Source organism: Notothenia rossii (assembly GCF_949606895.1).
Source record: "Notothenia rossii genome assembly, chromosome: 5".
Classification (NCBI taxonomy): domain Eukaryota; kingdom Metazoa; phylum Chordata; class Actinopteri; order Perciformes; family Nototheniidae; genus Notothenia; species Notothenia rossii.
The window spans coordinates 9884314-9896433 of NC_136903.1; the positions used below are offsets into that span (position 1 = coordinate 9884314).

At 38.0% G+C, this 12120-nt stretch overlaps 1 protein-coding gene across 1 annotated transcript; it reads left to right on the forward strand.

Moving 5' to 3' along the window:
- The first annotated feature begins 6 nt into the window (after positions 1-6).
- Positions 7-8252, forward strand: LOC307038697 (catalase-like). The gene is made up of 7 exons (XM_079680312.1): positions 7-122; positions 1168-1320; positions 1651-1789; positions 3119-3249; positions 4148-4255; positions 6787-6870; positions 7078-8252. The coding sequence occupies exons 1-7, from the start codon at positions 69-71 to the stop codon at positions 7141-7143; spliced, it is 735 nt and encodes a 244-aa protein (XP_079536438.1). The 5' UTR covers positions 7-68; the 3' UTR covers positions 7144-8252.
- The last annotated feature ends 3868 nt before the right edge of the window (positions 8253-12120 follow it).

A 12120-nucleotide genomic window follows, 5' to 3' on the forward strand; every position in this document is an offset into this window, starting at 1 on the left:
CCATTGGAGATCTTTACAACGCCATTGCTAATGGAAACTTCCCATCCTGGACCTTCTTCATCCAGATCATGACCTTCGAGCAGGCGGAGACCTTCCAGTTCAACCCCTTCGATCTCACCAAGGTACCACATCCCTCCACAGCAGAACGACCACATGTGTTAGGTTTGAGACAAGCAGTTATTAAAAGCTTCAGATGGAGTCACTTTAAAACCTCTTGTAGGATACTTAAATGTTCTTTTTAACTAATCTGTTGACATTATACCAGGTGTGTTTGTAGGTTCACAGCTTTGTTAGGTGTTCTAAGCCATTTGGTTGAATGAGGAACAGTCTAATCAAGAGAAGTGACTGCACCAAGTGTTTTTATATATATATAATTAACACAATTGAATATTTGTGAATATTACTTTGATGTCGCAGAAGAAAATTGAATTATTTATCAATCAATAGACAAATAATGAATACAACAAAAGTGTCGACTAATTCCCAAAGGTCCTGTCAGTCGCCTAGTTTTGAGAAACCTTATTAATTACATTACATGTCATTTGTTAGACGGTTTTATCCAAAGCGACTTACATACGTTCAGTACTGTGGACAATCCCCACAGCAGCAATTTGGGGTGAAGTGTCTTGCCCAGGGATACTACGACATGCTGACTGCAGTGGGACTCGAACTAGCTACCCCCTAATTCGAAGTCCAGCACTCTATCCACTGAGCCACAGCCGCCCTATTAACCTGTCATAACGTTTTGATCACTCTACTATGGTAACAAGCTGGAGAAAAAAAAAGAACAATAAAATCAATATGACCACAATATAGGAGTTCCATATTTTACGAGTTTTTTAAGAGAATGTGTTTATTGATAAATTGCACATTCCTGGGAAAGCCGTTAAATATTTATAAGGAGTATTGGACTCTGCCAGGCTCATTTTTATGCCACAGATCTTTAACCTCTCCAATTATTGAATGATTAATTATTAAAGTAATAAGTGTTGTGTGCAAAAAGAAATGTTTGGGACCTACATCAGATATCTAGTTTCAAATATTTCTACAATTTTGAAATGAGTTGATGTGTTGCCTACATGTGAACTACCTCCCTGGATGTGTTGTTTTTGCCCTTCCAGCTTTATGGTACAGTCTTTTTCAGCTCACTGATTTTTTCTCACTCAGGTTTGGTCTCAAAAAGAATACCCTTTGATCCCTGTGGGCAAAATGGTCCTCAACAGGAATGCAGTGAACTACTTTGCCGAGATAGAGCAGCTGGCCTTTGACCCCAGCAACATGCCGCCTGGCATCGAGGCGAGCCCCGACAAGATGCTGCAGGTAACACCACGACACACAGTCTTTTCTTTATTCTTTTTTCAGTCAGATTGTAAAGAGACCGGGAGATGTTCTACTTAATTGTAGGAAAAAAAATGTATCTGCTGCCATTTTTAACCTTTAATAACCATTATCTCTGTGTTGCCATTTCAAAGGGCATGTTCTAAGTGTGGTTATTTGCTAAAACAAATGCATGGATGTTTTTCCTCTGCACCAATGCGTGTAAATAAACAGCTGAAAACATGCTTAGTGTGAAGGTTCTCATCGATAAAGAAACTTAAAGGAGTCTCACGGTGCTATGTCTTGTTTCTCTCCCATCATGCCGTTGTGTAGGGTCGTCTCTTCTCTTACCCAGACACACATCGACACCGGCTGGGAGCAAACTACCTGCAGCTCCCCGTCAACTGTCCTTTCAGGACCCGCGTGACCAACTACCAGCGCGATGGCCCCATGTGCATGTTTGACAACCAAGGTGTGTGTGTGTGTGTGTGTGTGTGTGTGTGTGTGTGTGTGTGTGTGTGTGTGTGTGTGTGTGTGTGTGTGTGTGTGTGTGTGTGTGTGTGTGTGTGTGTGTGTGTGTGTGTGTGTGTGTGTGTGTGTGTGTGTGTGTGTGTGTGTGTGTGTGTGTGTGTGTGTGTGTGTGTGTGTGTGTGTGTGTGTGTGTGTGTGTGTGTGTGTGTGTGTGTGTGTGTGTGTGTGTGTGTGTGTGTGTGTGTGTGTGTGTGTGTGTGTGTGTGTGTGTGTGATCAGAAACAGGTTTATTACCAGGTAGGTTTACACGTACAAGGAATTTGTCTTGGTGTTGCGGTGCATACATACAATTAAAACGATAGTTGAAAACACAGGTAGAGAACTAGAAAAAATATAAAAAATAATAAAGAGTATAGTCAAATATAACAGTATTTACCTTGCAATGTAATTGAATAAAAAGGAATAAAATATGAAATAAAAATCGGCAGTTATAAAAATAAGAAAACAGATATTGTAGTACATTGTGTGCATGACAAGGATATACACACATTCTTAACTGCTGTAGCAGCAGATGTGGATTGTGTGAAAATGTGTATCTTGTGTAATCTATGGAGTCATTCATTTAAGTTTGTATGACCTTATATCAGTAGAGCATTGTAGCTTTGGCAATACTTGGGTTTTCCAGCCGAGGGGGTCCAATCGCACCTCCACCACCAAATGCAATACCAATAGCAACCAACAGATGTCGCTATTTTGAATGTATAAAATGCAATGTACTACTTCATTACCCATATTTAGCATAGTAACTTCATAGTAGTTCAGTACTTCAAGACTCCCATATTATAAACAAGCAGGATCGAGAGTGTACACATTTGCGACATCAACCATTTCACTGGCCAAAAAAACTATGTTAAAAACCTACACTGGGAAATTCCTTACTATAAATGTTTCCATCTTTTTCAGATTGTTTTGATGTTGCCATTTTGAGTGTTTTTATAATTAAACATTTTGCTTACAGTTGTGGTTTTTGTAGATGAAATGTTTGTTTTTTGTTTTTTACAACTTTTTCCTTTGAATCACCTTTCCCCACTTCCTTGTGATAGCTTGTTTACATGCTGACCCTAACTGATTATTTAGAAGAAAAAAAAAATTATCTACCGAATATCAAAGCTGTGAGAATGTCTAAAATACTTTACTTTATATTTTTAAACCAGAGAGACATTCCTCACTATGAGTCCTTTCCCTTTTATTGTCTTAGTTACTTCAGTATTTGAGCAGCATTTTCTCTCCCTACCCTTACTCACCAGTGTTTGGTCTGTCTTGCCTCTAGGTGGCGCTCCAAACTATTTTCCCAACAGCTTCAGTGCCCCGGACACCCAGCCTCAGTTTGTGGAGTCCAAGTTCCAGGTGTCTCCAGATGTGGCCCGCTACAACAGTGCAGATGAAGACAATTTCACACAGGTACAAATAATGTCTGTAACTGTGTCACTTTTATAGGCATGTGCTGTGTTGTGTTAGAATATCACCATAAGACCCATCAGTCATGGGTCAAAGGTCACCTATTATGCAAAATCCACTTTTTCCATGTCTTTTATACATAAACATGTGTCCCCTCTGTTTAAAGAGACTCTTTAAAAGAGACTCTTTAAACAGAGGGGTTTTTAGCCTTACCCTGCACTGGATCGTGGAAATAGGATCCCAGTTTACATAATCTTTTTCAAACGCAAGTCTGTATAAAAACCTGAATCAATCACACTATTTGATAATGTGAAGTAACTTGGACTACTACAGAGGGTTAAGTTATTTTGTACATTTTATATTTTGTTTTCTTGATATAGTCTATTGATATATATATTTTCTACGTTGATATGTACATATTTACAGTGGTTTATTTATTTGGTTTATTTTCGGTAGTTTTTCAATATAATGCATTTTTAATTAGTGGAATGCAGCTTCTGTGACAAAAATAAAGCCCAATTTAGATGACTAAAATGTATGTTATCTAATTGAATCCTTACGGTACGTCCACACGGCTCCGTCGCGTGCTTCAACGGAGACGCTTCCCATTCACTTTGCCGAACTGCATTGTGGTTCGACGCTTTGCCTTCGTTGCTCGCTTCGAAAGTTGAGAAAAGTTCAACTTTTCAAGCGTCAACGGAAGTGCCAGCCAATCAAATCATATGCCAGTACAAGCTCTAGCCAATCAAACCGCGTGCTTGTGTGTCCGGGGTGGGAGATTCATGTGCTTGGTTGCTGGTTACACGCCAGACACGCCCACCGGCAAGCTTCAACGCGACAGAACCGTGAAGACGTACCGTTATGATCAGGTTTTCAAGGATTTGATCTACTTTCTTTGCAGGTTCGCACCTTCTACACACAGGTGTTGAACGAAGAGGAGCGCCAGAGACTTTGCCAGAACATGGCCGGGGCCCTGAAGGGAGCACAGCTCTTCATCCAAAAGCGCCAGGTGAGTGCTCACCATCTACACTTTACTGCACATAGTGTTTCACTCTGTTATCATTTACGCATGGATTTTTGATTGAATGACCACATGAAGATTTTTTTTTAAGTATCCAGTAGTGAAATCAGTTAACTTTACCTTTTTAATCGAAGCATTTATATTAGTTACCCAAAAGTACAAACTATGTCAGTTGTTCCATGATGAAACCACAGGATGTAGTGTTTTAAAACATGAAATGTTCCCCGGAGCCTGTGCTCTGAACCGTGTGGCTTTGTGGGTGTAGGCAGGCGTATTTATGTTGCACGGTTCCTCACACAAAGCACTTTCAATGTGTCTTAAGCCTCTTACATACCAAGCCGACACCAAAGAACACCAAAGAACACGTCCCGACGGAACGTCGCCTCACGTCTCCTGCGTCTTGGCCATGTGTCGCACTGGAACACACCGCAAAGACTTCATCCGACGGCCAAGTTGCACGTACGAACTGCCCATGCGTGAGTGGCAATAACTCTCCTTACCAGCAGGCGGCGGTAGTGTGTATTCGTCATTCAAAAGAGGCAACAGCCGGAAGACAGACTGCGTGATAACCAAGAGAAGAAGAACAGACTACGTGATATAAACAAACAACAAATAGCATGTGCGTTCCATTTTCACTCTTATCTACAATATCTACTAATCTAATACTAGTACTATCTAGTACTATCTACTGGTAGTATCTAATACTATCTACAGCGAGAAGCTCATGGGGCTTTCCCGAACCTGTGTCAAGAGCTGGAGTTGAATGAAATCTCAGATTTGCCTTCTGAATGGTTTGTTTTGAAACTTATGCTTCGCCTCTCATGCACTGATTCGCCAAGCTGAACAGCCAATCAGAGGGATTTCTTTGGCCGACCGAAGGTGTCGGCACTGCCGAAAAGACACGACGGTGCAGTACACAACAATCTGAGTAGAGCGACACGACGCTCATCGACGGCCCGACATCTATCGACGCCGATAATCGGCTCGGTGTGTAACAGCCTTTACAAACACACATCGAATTAAACTAAGCCTGTATATATGCTCCTTTTATTAAATCCTATGGAGATAATTTTGATATAAAATAAATACATTAGAAGGCAACACAAAAGGACAGAGTTTAAAGCTTTTAGGGTGAGGTGGTGCAGGGTTACTGAATAAATCTTCAATCACTTACTTTTGGAACAGTGACGTACTTTATGCTGAGCACCTAAAGAGTCTGGCTGTTAAGATTGTAAAGCAGATTTATATAGAGTGATTTCACAATGACTTCAGTTTCCCATTGGGTCTTTAATCCGGTCAATCCACTGAATAGGGTTGGTGAGGGACACATCACACAATTCACTTGATAAGGCTTTTGGAAATACATTTAATACCGTCTTTTTTTGGTTGATTCTGTTCAAATATATGATTCAATAATAATTTGTTAATTTTCTTTCATTCACATGTTAGTTTTGATTAATGCAATTCATGGTGTGGCAACTGCCACTGGTCTCCTCTACTGTTACACTGAAACCTGCCGGAAAACAGGTTTCATCATAAATCTTGCCAGTTAATACTGCACCCTCAGCCAGTGATTGCAAAAGTCAAAACGAAAGTTATAGTTTGTGTTTCTCTGCACAGCAGGCTTGTTTACTTCAATTATGAAATGGAAGTCAATATGAGTTTAAACAAAAATTAAATTAAAAATAAATAACAACATTAAGTGCAGTCCTAAAGGGTGTGCTGCTGTGTGAAGTACAGAAAGGAGGCCAAAAAACTGTGGACTATGGTGCACGGCCCATTTGTTAAGGAACCAGAAATCGAAATAGAATTCTCTAGCGATCTTTTGAATCAAACTACGAACTGCTTCTGTCGGCCCAACCCTAGCACTGAATCAGTATTTCATCTACATAATTATGATTTTAAAATAAATACAACAATGCAAATATGACAACATATGCAAAGCAACCAGATGTTTTGTTTTGTTTCACCATAGCAGCATGCAGGGAACTACCAAAACCATATAAACTAATACAATAACATTTAAAGAGTTCATTATTTTCTGTTCAGCTCACCACAGTGACTGGAACCCTGTGGCTTGTGTGGAAGTGGGTTAAGCCCCCTCTGTGCACGGCACGGTGTTCATGCTCAAAACCCACCAACTATGATGAAATTGTGATGGAAATGTTGACTTGTCATTTATTAGTTCATTCTAATATAATCATCCATTTTGTCTACGTGACTGCTATTTTTATATATTTATTGTTGTGTCATGTATATATTTCTATACTGTATAATTTAATCTTTGGGACGGTGGGAAGCGGTATTTCGGTCTCCCTGTTTGTACCACACACACACATCGATAAATCCTGAATGGTGCACTGAAGAACGTGAGAAAGCAAGAGTACTACAGAGGACAAGAGTTTCTTGTTCTCATGAGAAGAAACAAATGGCCCTGACTTTGGCAGATAATGGTTTAGTTTCAGTTTAGAAAATCAGTTTTCAAAGCCTAAAGTCTCACTGCCTGGTTCTTCATGCAGGTGGAGAACTTGAAGGCTGTTCATGCGGACTATGGCAACTGCGTTCAGAGCCTTCTCAACAAGTACAACGCCGAGAACAAGAAGGTAAACACTCTCCCTGTGAGGTCTAATCCAGTGTTGGGTAACAGTCCATCCATGTATAGATATTTAGATTGGATGAAATGTTTATTTGTGATTTCTCTTTCTTACATATTTCATAATGCCACCAGTTAAACTTGAATGTGCCATGTGACTTATGTTCATTTAAATAATATCATCTTTCTCTGTCTTCTCCACTTTTGTGTTTCTCAGAACACAGAAGTGCACGTTTACAGCCGCCCAGGAGCCTCGGCCATCGCCGCCTCTTCCAAGATGTGAAGCCTTAAATGCCCACAGGCCCCCCCATCATTTATCTACGAGCAAATGCACTTGCGTAATTGCCAACTGCTACTACCAGTGACAAGATCGAACTTATTAACCATATCGTTTCAGGTTGGGGTTGATTAGGTTTTAATTCAGTTAAACTGTTGATTTTCTTTTAAATAGTTGTTATAAAACCCTGTGAGCTTAATTTGTCTCGACTGAAAAGTCATTTAAAAAAACATAAAAACACCTTGATTTGTTTTTAGTTTAATCCTGTTAATACCAAAGCATGGCAATTATGAAATCTTGACTTTTAACATTTAAAAGTTCTTTAAAGTAATTATAAAAGTAAGTCTTTTGCATTCTGATTTGATCTCATTACATCAATTAACCCCAGCTGCTGCCAAAAACCATGACATGATTGTTTGCGATAAATCCTCAGGTTGTGTGTATACTACTACGTTGTAATCATCCAACTATAATCTTAAACTTCAATATAAAGTAAGCAGCTATATTTTATTTAGTACAACTGGCTCTGGAAACCCTCCGTCTAACTATAAAGCTTGTTTGCTTATCATCATCTGCCCTACTCATTATATGCAATTTATGAGGAGCAAGTATCAAGATGAGAAATTTATATGCATTATTGCTAAATCATTAGTGCCTTTTTTGTGTTTATGACTACCAAATAAAGATTATTTTAACCTTAAATCACGAGAACCAGTTATGAAATGCTCTGCTTTATGTTGTACTGATCAGCTCATTTTTATGTAATTGGATCAGAACAAAGAGAGCGAATCTTTTGTCCTGAAACTTTAAGAATCTCTTTTCATAGAGGGGAAACACATGTTGATGTATAAAAGACATGAAAAAGTGAATTTTGCATAATAGGTCCCCTTTAATTAAATCCCTGTATCCTGAGAAGAGACCACACAGATCTCCAACAGTGCATCAATATCCAGTCGTACTTGTAATCTGCTAGTTTTATATTTACTTTCAAATGTTCTTCTGAATGTAAAGTATTTTTATATTATTGTTAGAGTTCTTACACTCTTTCAAATTAGATGTGTAATTAGTGCTTGTTATATTTAATTCATTTGTAATCAAAGCCTTTCAGCAGCTTCTGTTTGTCTCCATTTCTTCTTTTCTCACCGTCTTTCTAAAGCAGGTTTGTCTTCATGGATCTTTTAAAGCAGTATTCAAAGATTTATTTATATTTTAATTGAGCTTATTGACTTTTTATTTCAGTGTGTTTTATTAAGTAGCAAAACTGATTTTGTGGATTTCCTGCTAAGACAGAAAGGCTTGTAGGTTTTGAAACTACCTTCCAGAAAAATGTGTTGGTGTTGTCTGACCCCACCTCAGTGTTTAACCTCTAAAGCCCAAGTCTGTTTTTCAGGTCTCAGGCTCGAAAATGACATTCCCAGAACAAATGACCATATCTTCCCTTCTAAAAGGGTTACATGAATAATCTTTGTTCTCAAAGTAATGATAAACCTGTGAGTTGGATGTAGAAAAGTCAGAATCAATATAGATGTTTTTTATTTTAAAGAAAATTCAGATTGAACATGGTAAAAAACTGTAAATTATAGTGTCCGTCCAAACAATATTGTGTACTTATAGTGAAAACTAACCTTGGATGATGGGTTAGTAGACTAAAAGCTTTAGGAATCCAAAGTACAACATATAATAAGTACCCTGTATCAAGATTGATGCAAAACAAGTGATATTTGAACTTTTTAGAGAGGTTTAGCAAAAAAAACCTCTTCTGGGGCCATTTGGGTGGATTTTCCTTATCTCTTGCCCCCCTTGCTCGATTTTGACATGTGACATCTCTTTCTGACCGCTAGAGCCAATGGAATCGAAGGGAAATCCTCCCGCATACACTCATGTTTAAAAAAAAAAGCTTGCGTCTTCTCGCATTCAATCTCGCTACAGAGCGTAGGAATGGCCTGCTCTACTATTTTGAAACGGAATTGCAGTTTTATTGCTTGTAGATTATCAGAACATTTCAAAGGGGACACAGCCACATTGGATATTAACCGATGGATTAACTACATCATTATTATCATTTTAATGCCATTGAAGACCAGTTTTGACCAGACAAAACCAAGGTAAGCCATGTTAGCGTTGTAGGCTACCTAGCGCCACATGTTTTGATGTACGTTTTTGTTGATAACGTCGCAAGTTTGTATCTTTTAGTGTTGAGGTGGGCACCGTTAGATTCTGTGTCTATGATCATAAACGATGTGTTGGATGTGCAGCTAGGATAAGTAATAAGGGAGCTAGGAGTGATTTTCGGTGCAGCAATAGGTTAGCATTTTTCGCTCGGGGCTAATTCAGAGGCCCACTGTTAGCATTGTGGTTTTTTTGGAGAAAAAAAATGAAAAAGGTCAGTTAAATGAGTTTTTTCCCGTTATATGGATATAAAATATTCATAGTTTATTAAATATTAAGGTTCCTTTGACATTGTTTCCTGCAAATGGCGCGATTTCGGCCCCGGAACCGGGTCCGTGGGGCTTATTAAGCAGCAGCAGAAGAAGGCAGTTGTGAAAGACAACAGGAGCACAAGTTAATGCTGAGCACAGAATTATTTATACGAATCAGTTTCAATCAAACCTCTCTAATATAAGTGTAGACATTTCAGTGTGTGGACCAGCACATCAGAATTCTAGGTCGCTCAGGAGAAAATGGATACTGTGCAACAAAAGTGAAAAGACACAAAGCAGACGTTATTTGGAAGAGGTTGTCACTACCCTATCCGTCACCCTGCCCGATCGGTAATGCGCATGTGCGAGATGGTCCGCCAACTCCGGACGGCAACCCAAGATCGACACTTGACACAGTGGCTTTTAGCATAGCTCAAAAATAAAACGAGAGAGAAATGAATTTAACTTATGTTAGACAGCTATCATACTGAATAAATACTGTGAATGTATGCAAAAATGTATGGCATATGGCTGTCTAACAGAAGTTAAATTCATTTCTCACTTATTCTGACAATGTACTTAACCCCAAATAAAAGAACCCAATAAAAAGAGTTGTTAAATAATAGTGAAGTCACGTTGTAATAACAATAACTCATCTCTCTCTCATTTTATTTTTGAGCTTTGCTAAAAGCCACTGTGTCAAGTGTCAATCTTGGGTTGCCGTCCGGAGTTGTCCAATATGGCGGACCACCTCGCACATGCGCAGTACCGATCGGGTAGGGTGACGGATCGGGTAGTGACAGAGGTAAAGAAAGCTATAATATTTATTCTCCATTCCCTCTTTCTTTCAGATAAACATTTTATATACATATATATTCTGTTAACTTGTTATGGAATTTGAGAGTATCCTGTTTCTAATAATTTTTACCTATTTATTTTATAACTATTTTGATATAATTTAGTGTTATTACTTCTGTTTTAATTATCCTTATCTAATATAAACTAATGGTTTTATTTAATTTTAGTAGCTAAGCTATATATTCTAATTTGGGAACCAAGACTATGTATTTTAAATATTATTTCAGACTCTTAAATACAATGAAAGAAAACATTACTTCTATAGGCCTACACATAGTTATAACACATTCAACATCAAAACCATCAATAATCAGTTCAAACTATAGTTCTCTTTGATAGGTCGATGGGTAGCTCGCCAGACTGAAATTCGCCACAGTACACCAGCAGAGATGAGTGCAGCGTTCCAGTCAAGGAATCCAGAAATCTCTTTCACATCAACAAAAAGACCCGACCTTGACAAAAAGGCCACGAGTCAAATGAATGCTTATACAATGGTTTAAATGCAAATTGAAACAAGCACTTCTTCTGTATCTTAATCAAATCAACAAAATACACAGAAGATGTTCCTAAAGTCCTATTAAACAAACAATTCTAAATACATCTATTATCAAGGCATATTCTCAGTGTGGTTATTTGCTAGAACAAACGTTCGGATGTTTTTCATTTCTTCGCAGAGCTGAAACTGCACTAATGCGTGTAAATGACCATCTGAAAACATGCTTAGTGTGAACGTCCTCATCAATAAAGAAACTTGAAGGAGTCTCACAGTGCTATGTGTGTGTGTGTTTGTGTTTTTTATTTTGTGAATACGATGAATCAGAAACAGGTTTATTACCAGGTAGTTTTAGGAATTTGACTTGGTGTCGCGGTGCATACATAAAAGTAAAACAATAATTAAAAACACAGGTAGAGAACAAGAACAAAATATTAAAAATAATAAAAAATATAATAAAATATAACAGTATTTACCTTGCAATGTAATGGAATAAAAAGGAATCAAATATGGAATGAAAATAGGCAGTTATAAAAATAAGAAAACAGATATTGTAGTACATTGTGTGCATGACAAGGATATATTATACACACATTCTTAACTGCTGTAGCAGCAGATGTGGATAGTGTGAAAATGTGTATCTTGTGTAATCTATGGAGTCATTCATTTAAGTTTGTATGACCTTATATCAGTAGAGCATTGTAGCTTTGGCAATACTACAGCAGAAGGGGTCCAATCGCACCTCCACCACCAAATGCAATACCAATATCAACCAACAGATGTCGCCATTTAGAATGTATAAAATGCAATGTACTCCTTCATTACCCATATTCAGCATAGTAACTTCATAGTAGTTCAGTACTTCAAGACTCCCAGATTATAAACAAGCAGGATCGAGAGTGTACTCATTTGCGACATCAACCATTTCACTGGCCAAAAAAACTATGTTAAAAACCCTACACTGGGAAATTCCTTTCTATAAATGTTTCCATCTTTTTCAGATTGTTTTCAAGCTTTGTTTTGATGTTGCCGTTTTGAGTGTTTTATCATTTAAATTTTTCCTAATTTGATTCCAGTTGTATTTTTTGTAGATTAAACATATTTTTGTTTTTTACAACTTTTTCCTTTGAACCACCTTTCCCCACTTCCTTGTAATTGCTTTTGTACATGCTTAGAAAAAACCCAATTATCAAAGCTGTGAGAATGTCTAAA